The sequence below is a fragment of the Geotrypetes seraphini genome, chromosome 10, assembly GCF_902459505.1.
Source record: "Geotrypetes seraphini chromosome 10, aGeoSer1.1, whole genome shotgun sequence".
Lineage (NCBI taxonomy): Eukaryota > Metazoa > Chordata > Amphibia > Gymnophiona > Dermophiidae > Geotrypetes > Geotrypetes seraphini.
In genome coordinates this window covers 65,430,346-65,446,622 of record NC_047093.1, presented here as the reverse complement: position 1 = coordinate 65,446,622, position 16,277 = coordinate 65,430,346, and the positions used below count along the sequence as shown (strand labels likewise).

General features: G+C 40.0%; 1 protein-coding gene across 5 annotated transcripts in view; it reads left to right on the top strand.

The window, feature by feature from the left end:
* Positions 1-16,277, top strand: part of RAB14 (RAB14, member RAS oncogene family) — a 100,878-nt gene that overhangs the window by 47,581 nt on the left and 37,020 nt on the right. For all 5 annotated transcript variants that reach the window (XM_033961258.1, XM_033961259.1, XM_033961257.1 and 2 more), the window contains one exon: positions 4,562-4,628. In XM_033961258.1, coding sequence (XP_033817149.1) covers positions 4,562-4,628 — 67 coding nt within the window. The remainder of the gene's footprint in view (positions 1-4,561; positions 4,629-16,277) is intronic.

Sequence of the window (16,277 nt, the reverse complement as noted above, 5' to 3'; positions counted from 1 at the left end):
TATTCATTGGGGAAATCATGTAAACCTGACTGGATTCCAGCCCTCGAGGACCAGAGTTGCCCACCCCTGGTCTAGAGTCTATGCAGATAGGTCTTTTAAAGTTTTGTTCTTTTTTGCCGGAATGAGTAAACCATGAGATTTGTGTATATTGAGAGATAACTGGTTGGTTCAGAGCCAGAGACTTATTTTATCGAGTTTGGAATTTATTTCTTGAATGTCGTTTGTTTGAGGGATTGATAGGGTGCAGAAGTCGAATGTGATCGGCGTAGGTGAAAGTAGTAAATCCTATTGATTGTGCTAAGGTCAGTAGTGGGGCTAGGAAGATATTGAAAAGTAAGAGAGAATAGATCCTTGTGGAACACCGTAGGTTTGAATGATTGGGGAAGATGTACCTCAGGAGTAAACTTTGATATTCCGATCTGTAAAGTAGGAAGAGAACCAAAGAAGAGCTGAACCTGAAATTCCACTGTTTTTGAGGCGATGGAGAAGGAAGTCGTAGGCTGCTGATAGATCAAGAGATATGAGAAGAATGGATTTACGGTGATCGTGGTAGTAGTAGATGGTGGTGGTGAGGCCAAGGAGAGATAATTCTGTAGAATGATTAACATGGAAGCTTGTTTGGTTTGGGTGGAACTCATTAGTTTTCTCAAAGAAGTTGGAGTTGGCTGAATGGAAATTTTTCCATAAGTTTGGCGATGAGAGATAGGTTGGCAATAGGCCGGAAATTATCGCAGTTGGTTTCGTCTAGGTTCCGGTTTTTACATTTTGGATTGACTTAAGGCAGATTTCTAGAGTTTTGAGACAGCATCTGTTGAAAATATCTTATTTCTAAGAGAAAGGGACCGAATATTGGGAAAAAAATTTTTTTAGAGTGGATGGAGGGATATTCTCGATAGGACTGTTAGTTGTATTCATGGACTGAATAAATTTTAGAAGATCTCCAAGAGAAGGGGGTTTGAATTTTGAGAAGTTGCTGAATGGGAGATGATTGTCCTGACTGAGATTGTCAGGAGGAGCTGTTGATGGTGTATACCCAAAATGTTTTCCAATGGTTTTTATTTTTTTATCAAAGTGGCTGGCCAATTCTGTTGCTGATGGTTGGTTGGGTTGGGGAGCAGGTGATTTGTTTGAGTATGGCGAAAGAGAACAGATTATGGAAAAAAATTGCCGAAGAGTTACGGACATTTGTGATGTATTTGGAATAGTAATCAAGACCTTTTTAAGGAGTTTCCTTTTAAGTGGCAGTCAGATGACTTTAAATATCTGGGAATACAAGTAGGTTCCACTTTGGATGAAACAATTCAAGCAAATAAAACTAAACTGCTTGGTACTATAAAAGATCTGATAAGGAAGCTGATGCCCAAATGGTTTTCTTGGTGGGGGACATATGGAAACTGTGCGAATGATTTTAGCTCCAACAATTCTGTATTACTTGAACATGAATCCTATCTATTTTTCTCTGGCTTTGTATAAAGATTTAGACAAAGATTAGTAGATTCATTTGGCAAAATAAGCAACCAAGAATCGCCTTTAAAATGTTACAGCGTACTTAAGGCTGTGGTGGATTAAACTTTCCTCATATTTACAAATATCATAGTGCTTACATATTGAGACAAGCTATGTATTGGCTAACACCTGATCAGCATAATTGGCCAAAGTGGTGTTCATTAGAGCATAATTTGCTCCACCCATTTAGGTTGCAAGACTTAATTTGTGTTATTCTTCTGCAGCATCTGAAACTAAATCCTATCATAAGATCTACTTGGAGGGCACTTGTTGAAATTGACTCTTAGCTGGATATTCCTTTTGGAAGATCAAATTTATGCCCTCTGGGAATATCTGCATTGATGGAAAACGCATTGTATGGATAAAATGGATAAAACTGGGCATATACACAATGTTAGATATATTACAATCGGATAGTTTGAAATCCTTTTCAAAATTGCGTGCAAATCATCATGTCAGCTTTTCACATAGTTTCAAATGGTTACGATTTCGTCATGCTATTGTTTGTTCAAAAATCCCAGTGAAATCTAAACCAAGTATTGTTGCACTGTGCAAAGGGATTATGGGATTAGGTCATGCAGTATCAAATTGGTACAAAATATAGTACAACTAGAGCAATAAAACTGAAATATAGATGGTTTACGAGACATATAGTCACGGGAATTAAATGTGTCTATATCTGATGATAATGGAGGCTCATATTTCTCAAGCGCTTCCGATGTTTCAGTCTTCTTCTATGAAACAATCTGTTTTATTGTGGTTAGGCGTGTAGTATGGACTCCTGTTAAATTAAACAAGCTTTATGTTGGTCTTGTGGTCAAGAAAAAGGCACACTAGACCATATGTTATTTTACTGTCCCATGGTTCATGACTTTTGGCAATAGGTATAGAATCATGTTCAAACATTATTACATATTGAGGTTTCTTTAACGTATGCGGAAGCAATTTTTAATTTCTTTGATGCTTCCATTGACATGACTAATGATTAAATGAAGTTAATAGCAATACTTAACTCCTGTTGCGATCCAAACTATTTTGAAAACATGGAAAGATGCATCTTTATTATCTTTTCAGTTTTGGCGGATCTCAGTTTTCTTAATTGGTAAATGAGGCTGCCTTAATGGAAAAGAGAGATAAGGAAGCTAAATTCAGAAGGTTGTGGTCCCCTGTACAAGAATATGTAGAATATGGTTGAGTATTATTAAAGAATGGATAAGTATGTATGTACAGGTATGAATGTATGGTTTTTCACTCTCTGCAAATAGGGTGGGATGGGTGGGTTTGGGGATAGCTTTTCTTAGAAATTTTAAGAATATCCTTTGCATTGTGATATTGTTTGTGATCAGATTTGTTAGAATTTATATTCTCACCTGCTTAAATGGCTGGAAAATATTAGTGTCTTCGTTCCCCTGAACGGGAGCCTTGGTTTTGTACAGAGGCTGGTAAAATCTTCCAACATTGTAAAATTTAAACCACGTTAACAGTTGGTATACGAGTTTTTAATTGTAAGTCATTTTATTGTTTTCAATAAAGCGGCATAGAGCAAATCAGCTTTGACATCCCCCCCTCCACAGAGAGTATGTCTTGAAGGCTTCTATGGTAGGGGTATCTCATAGTGATCATTCAAGCAAGAAAGGAACTTGCTACCAGGCTTGGGTGATCAGAGGCAGTGGTTGCATCAGGTAGCCTGATTCATTGTTTTGATTTGGCTAGAGCCATTCAGTTGGCATTGAGGTTTTGCCCATTTCTAATGAGAGCAACTGCCTAGGTACTATCCAGTAATGTTCCTAAAGTGACTATGTTGATGGGAGGGGTGGGTGAGTGTTGGTCACCCAGAATTTAGCTATAGTGTCAGAGGTCATCTGCAACTGCTTTCCACAGAGAAAGTACTAGATACAGAAGGTTGGGAGTTGAATCCCCAAGCATACCTGTTGGGTCAGGAGCTTTGATGGCATCCCATGATAGTGATCACAAGAGGGTGTCTGGTGTGGTAGGTTTTGAAGAGCTAATTCCACTGTGTTTTGAATTCCCATTCTGTTTGCTTTCCCAGCTTGATTCGAGTTCTGCACAAAATAATGGATCAGTTTATTGGGCTGACTGGGTCATGCTCTTTTAGTCAGGCTGTGATGGGTTGTGATGGGTATTTTCTTAGTGCCTGCCTCTTAGGGTCCTTACAAGAAATCAGAGCTATCTTCATGGAGAACTTTGTTTCCTGTTGTTTCAGCAGGATCCTTGAAAAGGGGAAGTTTTCACACAGTATTTGACTGTGGAGGTGGCCCTCCTGAAGGCACACCAGACAAGTCTCCTCTTGATCATAGGAGGCATCTGTTGGTTTGAACATGGTTGTGGTGTCCAGAGTTGACCTGCACAATGAATGAGGGTGGGGAGTGTTCCTTTGCTTTTGACACCATGCAAGGAAAGCTCTTGGGGAATCAGGTTCTTGATTCTTTCAGGTATGAGTGGTGGCATATCTGGTTACAGGGAGCAAGTGATACTGTCTTGATGGTGGCTCTCCTGATCATCTGCACCTTATAGGACTTACAGATTCAGTTTTCTTTCCATCTGGTGGTCCCTTGGTAGGTTCTTGGTAGGCCCGCTTAAGCCTTATTGGCATATGGAGTAGATAACTTGTTCTTTAAGGGTCCTGGAACAGAGTGGCTTCAGCCAGCTCAGTTAAGGCAAAGGGCCAGATTCAAAGTACTGCTCTCAATCTCATGGCCCTAGATCTTAGTCTGTGCCTTAGGAATCCAGGCCACATGACAGAAATCCTGTTGTACCAGTCTGGGGTTGTAACACTCCTTTTACTAGTAACAATATCACTTTAAATCCAATTCATCTTCATTCATCTGCAAATTGGTGAGCATGACCCACTAGTCTAGACTGATAAGCAGGATGAAAAGAAATTGTCATTTGACATAATCTGATAAGTTCTCTAATGAACTGAGGTTTTAGCTGTATTTCATTCATATATTGGTATTGACAGGTGTTTTTTGTTAGTGAGACAGTTTAGTCGCATATTGTTACCTTCAATATTTTTTTTTCCCTTTTATTTCAGGAGAAGCACATATAACCACTTAAGCAGCTGGTTGACAGATGCAAGGAACCTTACCAATCCCAATACTGTAAGTTGTAATATTTGAAAGTTTTTTTTAAAAGGATTCTGCACTGGCAGAAAACAATCCATAATGATGATCTGTAGGTCTGTTTAAAACTATTTTTGCACATTTTTTTTTTTTTTTTACTTGAGTCCACTTTAGTCTGTTAGAAAGCTGATTAGAGTTAACGCTGATATTTGATCCTTGAATACGCCAGATAGTAGCCCACTTTCCCATTAGGGAACTTTGCTATTGGATTTTCAGATAGAAATTTTACACATTGCTTGAGACTCACTATTTTAGTTAGGCCTTTTCTTTGTGCTAGTATTTCAAATTAACATAGTACACAATGGCAAGCTTTAGGTCTTTCCACACTCTAACCCCTTTCAAATCTAAAAAGTTTTTAACTACCCAACATGTATCACCTCAAGTTCCCGACAATTTCTTAGGTAATTCATATGTAATCCCTATGACAATTCTCATGTAAAGCTACAATTCTTGTAACCTATGACAATTATGTAAAGTTACAATTCTTGTAACCTCCTGGTAAATCTTAGGTAATCCGCCTTGAAGCGCAAGGTAATGGCGGAATAGAAATTACTAATATAATGTAATTAATTTCACAATTTGCTCTGTTTGCTATACTACATATAGTAAAAACATCTAAGCAGTTTGCAGTCTAAAATAAGGAAAGGTGGGTGTAGAAATGCTACGGCGCACAGGCTGTTTTTTTCATCTGCAGTTTTATCTGATACCTTATCCACCTGGGACCCCTGATGAAGACGTGTTTACCAAAACACGGACCGTGTCGGATCCTTTGGTTTGGTTCAAGGTGGTAACATTAACCACATTTTGTTTTAATAAATATAACCTGCATCTTTGTACAGCTGTCTGCAGTTTTCTTTGTTTCTGGCTTGTGCTACATTCACTGCAGATCGTGTTGGTTTTCTCCCTTGTTGCTTGCTTTGCATTACTAGGGAGTCAGATCATGTCCTGAAGCTGAATCAGGTATTTATTGCATGGATGATTGCTCCTCATTATTGCACAAATTCCAGCTTGCCTACTTGACTGGCTGTTTCAGCCTTTCTTCCTTAGGGGGTTAATACTTCCTTTTAGAAAGAGAGAGAGAGGCTCTGAAAGCCTTCTTGGGCTTCAGATTGTTGGTTGCTTTATCACCACTTTCATTCTTTGCTCTTCTAACCATTTGGACTTATCTTCTATTCCCACCCTATTGAGAACTACTTTGCTATATCCCACTTGTCTGGTATGGATTATAAGGATGGAAAAATGTAATCTTACCTGATTCTTTCCTTTAGTCCTACCAGATCAGTCTGGAAACTCTCCTTTATGGTAATTTATTTATTTTTGTTTCCTTTTAGTTTATTCTGTGGATGTTGCTTTTTGTGGATCTTGAAGTAATGTATGCATTATGCATCACTTGACTCTGTGGAAGTACTGCGTGTCAGTAGTGTCTGCCTACCTGGTTGGTAGCTTTATTGGCTGAGGGTGGTGGTTTGTCTCACCTGTTCATTATTGACTGACATTATGAACTTGAGCACCATTGTTTGGCAGTGCTGAGCATTCTATGGCTGCACAATCCCCATTTAGGAGCAAAATACATAGAACTACTATCTTTTATTTCTGTTTCCATCTGCTGGTCGACACAGTCCACTTGTCTGGACTGGTCTGGAAAGATTAAAGGAAAGAATTATCAGGCAATTCATAATTTTTCCTTTTGAGTTGGTAGAATCTTCATCTCTTAGATCTGAAACAAAAGTACTCTTTCTGATAGTAGTCGCTTCAGCTAGAAGAATTAGTGGTCTTCAAGCTTTAGTTACACATGAACCCAATGCTCAATTTCATAATATAGTACTACACACTAGCCTTAAATTTCTGTCAAAGTTGGTTCCATCTGGTCCTGTGAACAAGGTGCTGCTACCTTCTTATCATAAACCATATAAACTTCAATGCAAGAAGGTCCTCTACACTCTGTAGTGCAAACACTCTTGTCCATCGTAAAGTAACAAAATCCGTGAGTCTACACACCTGGCTCTCTTGATCTCAACAGAATTGGATTTCCAGTGGCAAAGTGTACACTATCTAATTGGCTAGTTCTGTTTGAGCAGTTCATAGTTCTTTTATCAGCAGACTGGCATCCCCCTAACTAGCACAGTGAACCACTGCTGCCACCATGGCTGTCCGAAAATATATTTGCAAGCACAAAACAATGAAAAAGGAGAAAACCTCATGTAGTCTACTGAAGAGCAGAATAGTGAGATGTAGTCCAAAACAAAAATGGCAAAGAACTGTAGGTCCTTATTTTTAGTGTCAATGAGAAGAATACACTACTTCACTATAAACGTTCATGACATGAAAGAATTGGACCGTAAAAAGACGAGAGATGGCTATGTTTTGGCAATGAGGCCTGTGTCGGGAGTCACTCAGGCCAAAGTTATTGTCACATGGCTATATATAGTGAGTCTCACCTGAAAGCCAAATGATGTATTTATTGCCACTTCTTTGCCTGTACCAATCTTCAGTCAGATGGTACTTTCGGAGCAGACAGCTGGTGACTGCACCCATGCTCATGAGGCTTCTTCACAAAAAAACAGCTGCACAGGAGCACAGACTGGTAGAGGATTACCTTCTCCTTTGTGTCACGTTTTGAACTCCATCGAACGGATAGATGTTGGCATATCAGGCGTAAAACTGCCAAGAACAAACACCCAGCAGCTGTTGGACATACATGAACTGGTGACAGCAACGTTATGCTCTGGGGAATGTTTTCTTTTATGGTCTGGCTACCTTGATAACATCTGGAAGGCACTTTCAACCAATATGGGTATCTCTTCATCCTTGCCAATCAAGTGCATCTGTACATGTTGATGGTCTTCCCTTTTTCCGATGGGATCATTCAACAGGACAATGCAACATGTCATATCACCAGAATTGTTTGCAAGTGGTTCGCAGAGCATGAACAAGACTTCTAGCTACTTCCCTAGCCTCCAAATCCCCCAGAAAACCCAATTGAGCACGTTTGAGACCACCTTGATTGACATGTTTGACTGGATCCACCACCATGCACCCGTCGGCAACTGTCGTACACACTGCAGTCTGCATGGCTCCAGATACTTCCAGCAACCACTCAGTATCTTATTGAGTCACTCATGCCCTCTTGCTACTACTCCTGTCCCAACCTTTTCCCGTGAAAATATGAAAGTGCAGAAACGTTTTCTGAAGAACCCTTGTATATACACTGTGTGTGTATGAGAGAGAGATCTGTTCAAAAAGTTCCATGACAGTTTGAGACACACTAGGCAGGTTGGGTAGCTTGTAACTTTCTTTTTTTCCCTTTGATATCTGTTTTTTGTCTCTGAGCTACAGCAATGTTTGTGAAAGTATGTGTTCGTGATCGGCTATTTTTCATCCCGTGCGACCTCCAATGAATAGTGCTACAGCATGAAGTTCTGCTTTAAATTGGTTAAGACTGCTACATAAACTTATGAAAGGTTGAAAGTGGCTTATGTGGAACATATCAGGAGTTGTGAAAGGTGTCATGGTATTCACATTTCAAAAAGTGGTCGTGAATCGGTGGAAGACGATTCACAAACTGGAAGACAACAAACGTCAACTGATGATGATCTTGTTGATCAAGTGAGGGTTCTTGTGCATGCTAATTGGTGATTTAACTGTTATTGGCAGAGGAAAGCAACATCTCCATTGGCTCATGCCACAACATTCTAACGGAGCAGTTGGGGATGTCTCATTGTGGCAAAGTTTGTTCCATGGTTGATGACCAACGACCAGAAGAACAACCGTGCCATGATTTCTTAGAATCTTCTTGAGCAGGCGAATGAAGAAAAACATTTCTTGATAAAGTGATAACTTGGTGATGAGACATGGATCTATGGTTATGACGTGGAAACCAAAGCTCATTTGTCTCAATGGAGAACCAAATTATCGCCAAGACTGAACAAAGCTCAACAAATTAGGTTGAACCTCAGTGATGTTAACAGGTTTTTTTGACTGTTGCAGTGTTCGCTATGCATTTCTGCAACAAGGACAAACTGTCAACCAAAATTACTATCTGAAAGTGTTGAAACAACACCGTGAGAGAATCGGGAGGAAATGGCCTGAACTTTGGAGGGAACAGACGTGGTTCCTGCATCATGACAATGTGCCTACTCACATGCCATCAAAATTCACAAATTTTGCGCAAAAAAACACAATTACAGTTCATCCTCAGCCACCTTATTCTCCTGACTTGGCCCTTGCTGACTTCTTGTTTCCTAAATTTAAATCCACGCTGAAAGAAAAGCGATTTGACACCATTGAAGAAAGAAAGCAAAATTTGATGCAGCAACTTTTGCGATTCCTGAAGCTGCATTTAAGAACCGTTTTCAGAAGTGGAAACGACGTTGGGCAAAGTGTATACTTAGGGAAGGGGAATACTTTGAAGGGACCCTATGGAATAAGTTGTAAGATTGTGTAGATTTTATGTATGTTTTAATTGATGCAAACCGTTTAGATTTTTGTAAATGATTTAAAAAAAGTTTTTGTGTGTACATAAAAAATACATTTGTTTGTTAAAATTTGATATCCCACAATTTAAAACAGATCAATGCGGCTTACAAAAATAACAAAATATTAAAAAAGAATCAATTAAGAATAAGAAAAGACCTCCATTATTAATAGAAAAGACCTAACCTTACAAAAAAACAACCCTTCTTTTTTCGGTGGTCTCCTGACAGCAGCCTTCTTATCTTCACCAACAAAATGAGATTTAAGTCAAATTAAAAAGTAAATTTTCATCGACTTAAATTTTGTAAACAAAAGTTCATTACGAATGTCTTGCAGAAGATTATTCCTTAAAAATGGGGATAAAAAGAAAAATCCAGATTTTTGAGTTGATTCATAATGAGCCTTTTTTGATGAAGGAAGTACCAATCTGTGTGCATCTAATGACCGTAGTGCATGTGATAGAGTATATGCAATAGTCATAGCTGCCAGATACAATCAGGCCTCCTTAAAGCCCATTCCCCCTGCCAACCTTCCCAACCATGCCTCTGACTCTCTCACCCCAGTCCCGACACTTTACTGCAACGCCAGATCTGCATGCAACAAAATCCAAATTTTGAAGGACCTACTTGAGGATCTTGACCCCGGATTCCTATTCATCACAGAATCATGGATTGCAAAAGACGACATATTTACACAAAATAAACTCTGTTCTCACGGTTACCAAGACCTCTTCTCCCGCAGAATTAACCGAAAAGGAGGTGGCTTGACACTCCTCCACAAATCGTTCTTTGATGTCCAGCTCCTCGAAAAGGGTAGCCATACCTCTCTAGAATATATGCTAGTCTCAGTCAATGACAAACTCCACCCTCTCCCACTGGGCATCCTACTATTATATTGTCCACCATCCCCCTGGAACAAATTCTCTGAACCTGTCCTCGAGACCATAAAAAACGCCTTCCTCAAATTTCAAAGATTACTAATCATTGGGGATATTAATCTCCACCTAAACGATACCACCAGCAAGGATGCAACTGAATTCAATAACTTCCTCACTTCTCTAGTTTCCCAACCCATGAAAAGGGGTACACGCTAGACATCATCAGCTTCCTCGATCTCACCAATTACAAAACTTCAGTTGATTGACACTCGCTGGGAACATATCCCCTGGTCCGACCACTTCTTAGGGGCTTTTTGCATCCCCATTTTCATGTCGCACCTCGGGTCCCCACCCTGTTCCTCAAACTCCATTACTTTCCGAAAAAAAATTGCTTGCAAATTGTTCTGGACCAAATTCCTCAACCTAATCTCCACCATTCCTAACCCTCTAAACCCTGAATCCAACTGGCACAACTGGATCACCCTCTCTGAGACCACCTACCACTCCCTTGCACCACTATCCACTAAAACTGTCTCCTACACCCGCAAGGCCCCTTGGTACCTTCCATATCACAGAGAACTGAAGCAGAAATGCCGAATACTGGAGCACAAATGGAAAAAAATCTAAATCCCCCACAGATAGACAGTCCTGGAGGGTCAATATTAATTTCTACAATACTGCACTAAAAAAAGCAAGGAAGAACTACTACGGTAACAAAATCTCCAGATCCAACAACCAAAGTAATACATTGTTTAACATCTGGCGCTTCATATCCTCAAAAAATGATTCCATCATACTCCCCTCCTCTCCATCTGCCGACGATCTAGCAAAATTCTTCAACGAGAAAGTCACTACCTTAAGATGCTCTTTCCCACCAGCAGTCTCTTACAACTCTCTGGTGCCCACCGACTCCACCCTACTCTAACCCGTCGCCAACCAAATCCCAGTCGACAGATCCTGGACTGCCTTCGAGCTCGTATCCGATTTCCAGGTCTCTAAACTCTGCCTCAAGCTGAAATCCTGCAACTGTATCTTGGACCCTTTCCCCTCCTATCTATACGAGAAAATTCCCGCACAGGTAATCTCATCTCTCACCAAACTAATAAATTCTGCCCTACTTTCAGGCCTATTTTCTGCAAAAATGGGACACATTGCCTTGTCCCCACTACTGAAAAAAGCTGATCTAGACCCCTCCATAACATCCAGCTATCGCCCAATAGCAAATATTCCTCTCCTGACTAAGATGCTAGAGTCCATCATATCTACCCAACTCTCATCCTATCTTGAGAGATTCTCCATTCTCCTACCCTACCAACATGGCTTCAGACTCAACTTCAGCACCAAATCCTTATTGGCCTCATTAATCTCAAAGGTCCAACAACTTCACTCTCGCAATAAGTTCGCTGTTCTTCTTCAATTCAACCTGATATAAAATTATAGTGGTCTGCAGAGAAAAAAAAAAAGAGGCGGAGGCCTAGCAATCTTAATCAAACAAGATCTAACCTTTAATATAATTGAGAAAACATCTAACCCGTACATGGACCTTTTAGCTTGCCAACTCTCAAGCACCACACTAAAAGACACACTAAACTGCATGCTCTGCTACATAGTGCCAGGAAACTGGTCTTTAGCAAGAACCGAAGTGGAAAACTTCATATACCAAAACTCACTAATAGCAATCTACTCCTAGGAGACCTAAATCTACACCTAGATTATCAATCATCCAAACAAGTAGACAACTTTCTCTCATTTCTCAAAGCCTTATCCTTCCAAATGTTAAATCCACAAACAACTCATGAAAAAGGCCACCAACTTGATATTGCAGCCTTCATGACCCACCAACCATCCTTAACAGAAATTCATACATCTAACGGAACATGGTCCAGATCCATCTGGTCAGACCACTACACCTACACTTTCAACATCAACTGGACCAAAAACAACCAAAAAACTATACCAAAACTCAATAAAGTAACATACACCTCATGCAAACACATCGAACCCTCCATATTCTGGTCTAAAATAGATGAAACTATTCTAGAAAACAACCCCGAGGACTTCATCTTACATTGGGAAAGACTTTGCTCCAACACCCTTGATGATTTAGCCCCACTGCAAACCACATCCAGACCCAGCAGGAGATCAGATAAATGGTTCGACTCCGAACTGCTACAACTCAAAAGACAATGTAGACGACTAGAGAGAAAATGGAGAAAATCGAACTCAGATCATACAAAATCCGTCTGGAAAAAAATCAACAAACAATACAAATCACAATTAAAGGACAAGAGAAAAGCACACTACACCAACCTAATAGGCACTGAAACCCAAGACACCAAAAAACTATTCCAAATTCTAAAAACCCTAACTGACACCAAACCCTACCTGACCACTAACAATACTACCCCCGCCTCAGCCACTCTATTAGCAGAACACTTCCAAAATAAAATGACCAATGCAAGAGCTACCCTCAATGACATCTCTACCCATCCTAACAAATTCACAATTCTCCCCATAGATAGAGATTCTACTGCAGCAGATAGAATATGGTCTCAATTCCCCAACATACAATGGCCTGAATTCAACAAATACTATAAAAAATACAGCCATGCATCCTGTGACCTCAACAACTGTCCACCATATCTCCTAAAAACATTCAGCATAAAATTCCGCCCTCTTCTTCTAAACTGGATACAAATCTCGCTAATAAACGGCCACTACCCTACCAACCTCAGCAAAATCATCATCACCTTGATCCTTAAAGACCCCAAAGGACCGATAACCCAAACAGCCAACTACAGACCCATTGCCTCTATTCCACTCTAAGTCAAAATAATAGAAGGACTAGTTGCCAAACTCCTCTCCAATTACCTAGAAAACCATAACATACTCCATCCCACACAATCCGGCTTCAGAAACAACTTCAGCATGGAAACACTACTAGGATCTCTCTTGGACACAGCCAGACAACATCTCAGCACAGGAAAAAAAATGATGCTCATACAACTAGACCTTACCGTTGCATTCAATTTGGTGGACCATAACATTCTACTACAAATCCTGGATACAATAGGTATCACAGATAAAGTATACACATGGTTTGAAGGATTCCTTAAATCAAAAACCTATAGAGTAAAATCAGACAAACAAAAATCTGAACCTTGGTCAAACGCCTGCGGATTTCCCCAAGGATCCCCTCTATCCCCGACTCTCTTCAATCTCTATACAGCCTCCCTCAGCTCTCACCTGGACAAACAAGGCATAACCTCCTACAGCTATGCCAATGACATTACCATTCTCATACCCTTCGATCAACCTGAACTCTCCATGACGAACACAATATACCAAACACTAAAATCAATAGCAACCTGGATGAAAGATCACAAACTGAAATTGAACCCAGATAAAACGAAATTCATCCTCCTAGAAAACAACAAAATACCAACCAGTCAACTACCCCATACAAACCACCCTAAAACTGCTAGGAATAACTATCGACAGATGCTGCACCATGCAACCGCAAATCAATAAAACAATACAAAAGTCATTCTTAGTCATGAGAAACTTAAGACAAGTTCGGAAATTCTTCGAGAAAACTCAATTCCAGCTCATAGTTCAGTCCTTAATACTAGGCCTACTTGACTACTGTAATATCCTCTACCTCCCATGCCCTACAACCATAACAAAACAACTACAAACTATTCAAAACACAGCACTAAGACTCATCTACTCATTAAATAAACATGATCACATTACAGAAGCATATCTCCAATTGCACTGGCTTCCGATCCCAGCAAGAATACAATTTAAATTCTACTGCCTACTATTTAAGACTTTATACGGAGACAGTCCAAACTACCTGAATAACCGCCTCATCCACAACACCGCAACTAGACATAGGAAAACTCACACCATTCTCATACCCCCCCAATTAAGGAGGTCAAACGGAAAAAACTATATGATGGCCTCCTGGCCACTCAAGCAGCCAAACTAGACAACCAAATCGCCAATCTACTGACGGCATCCCTCGACTACAAAACTTTTAGAAAAGAAATAAAGACCAAACTCTTCAAGAAAACTCTGAAAAAAGAAATAATACTGCAAGTCTCAAACTCCATCTCTCACTAAAGCCAACTACCCCAAACAAATAATCTTACCCATTTCTTACTCTTTTTTTTTTTTGTAAGTTTCTTGTTGTAATACATCTTGGATAATTCTTTTGTAATCCGCCTTGAACTGCAAGGTAATGACGGAATAGAAATCCCTTATGTAATATAATGTAATGTAATGATATACTAATTTTCCAGGTTTCTGAAATTGGCATAAACTCCACTGTCTTAGATTGGTTCTCAAAATTCTTACGTTCCCGCTCTTACTCCGTTAACATGAATGGCACCTCATCCTCCCCTTGGAAACCGATTTGTGGAGTTCCTCAGGGTTCACCTCTTTCCCCTATTCTTTTCAACATCTATATGACCTCCCTGAAACTCCTCCAACTATCCCCCATGGAAACACTTTACACTTACGCTGACGATGTCCTCGTCCTCGAGACCGACTCGAACCTCAGTAACCTCTCTGAGAACATTTCTTCATGTATAACGAACCTCCAATCCTAGGCTCTCACCGTACAAATGAAACTGAACGAGACCAAAACAAAACTACTTTGGCTCGGCCCAAAATTAGATCAGCTACCCACCCTCATCCCACTGTCCTCTGGCACAACACTGCAGCTTGAGCTCTCTAGCAAAGTTCTGAGCATCATCATTGACTCTACACTGTCCTTCAACGACCACCTCAACTCCTTAGTAAAAAAAATGCTTTTTCAATCTTCACATGTTAAGGAAAGTGAGATCCTGCTTTCATCAACAACACTTTGCTGTCCTCGTACAATCCATCATTCTTTCCAGACTGGATTACTGTAACTCCATCTACTTAAGCCTAACAAAGAAAAGCCTTCATAGACGGATTCAGAATACCGCGGCTAAACTAATCTTCGCAAAAAGTAAATTTGACCATGTCTCCCCGCTTCTGTCTAAGCTTCACTGGCTTCCAGTAATCCTTACAAATGCACCTGTCTAACCTTCAAGACTCTACATGGCATAATGTGTTTTTTTCAGAATTAATAAGCAGACAATGAGATGATAACCAGTTTGCCACACAAGATTGCCACATAAGATTGAAGAGGAACAGAATCTATATTATGTAGGACCATTGGAAAAATTAAAAGGATGTCATCTGCATAAACAAATGCCTTAATATTTTTCTCCTGGATTATGGTCAGTAATGGGTTTAAAAAGATGTTAAATCCAATGGGGACAGTACAGAACTCTGAGGAACCCCACAGATTAACTTAAATATCAGTGACTTGCATACAGGTGAAGTAAAAATCTTAAATGTTCTATCTTTCAAAAAAGATATAAACTGTTTTAGTACCAAACTTGTAATTCCAGTTGATTGAAGTCGATCAGTAAGGAGTTCATGATCTACCAAATCAAACACCACAGAAAGGACTAACGAGACCAAAATAATTAAAATTCCAGCATAAGAGTTCACTATTCAAGGCTGTAATAGTGGTCTCTGTCCTTAAAGTCTGCATGGGGATTGCGGGAATCCCATGGGACTCCTGCAGGGATCCCCCCAGGTTTATGGGATTCCCATGAGGTCTACAGGACTCCCATGGGGATGGAACTGGGGTTCCCGAGGCCTGGAAAGAGAATTAATAGAACATAGACAAAAGAAAAAACTGGGACCAAGATGATAGAAAAACAAAATATCCCACCAGCTACAGCAAGGGAGATGTTCATTTTGAGGGGAGCTAAGCTCAAAGTGGGAGGCCCAGCCCCCTCTCATGGTTTTGCCACCAATTGTATTTAGTACAAAATGAAGTACTTGCTGAGTTTGTTTTGGGGTTTCCATTTCAGTTTTGGCACATTTTTCTTATGCAACCATTGTCTGAAAAGTGCCTCTCTCAATTCTGCTTTAAATGATTTTGATGCTGTATTGTTTGATTCTTTATGCATTGCTGCATTAAAAATCATTTGTGGATCTTGGAAGGACCGCTCAAAAGTTACCTATGCCAGATGGTGGAACCAGATTGGTTTGCTCTACAGATATGAGCTTTATATTGCCAAAAAATTAACTCTCCCCTTTTTCCACTATCTTGGAACTCCTCGAATCCTAACACCACCAGATCCACTCAAAATTTCAAACTATCCTTCCCCTCATTAAAAGACATATCCCATGCAGGAAAACTAGGGACATCCCTCCTTTCAGGATCA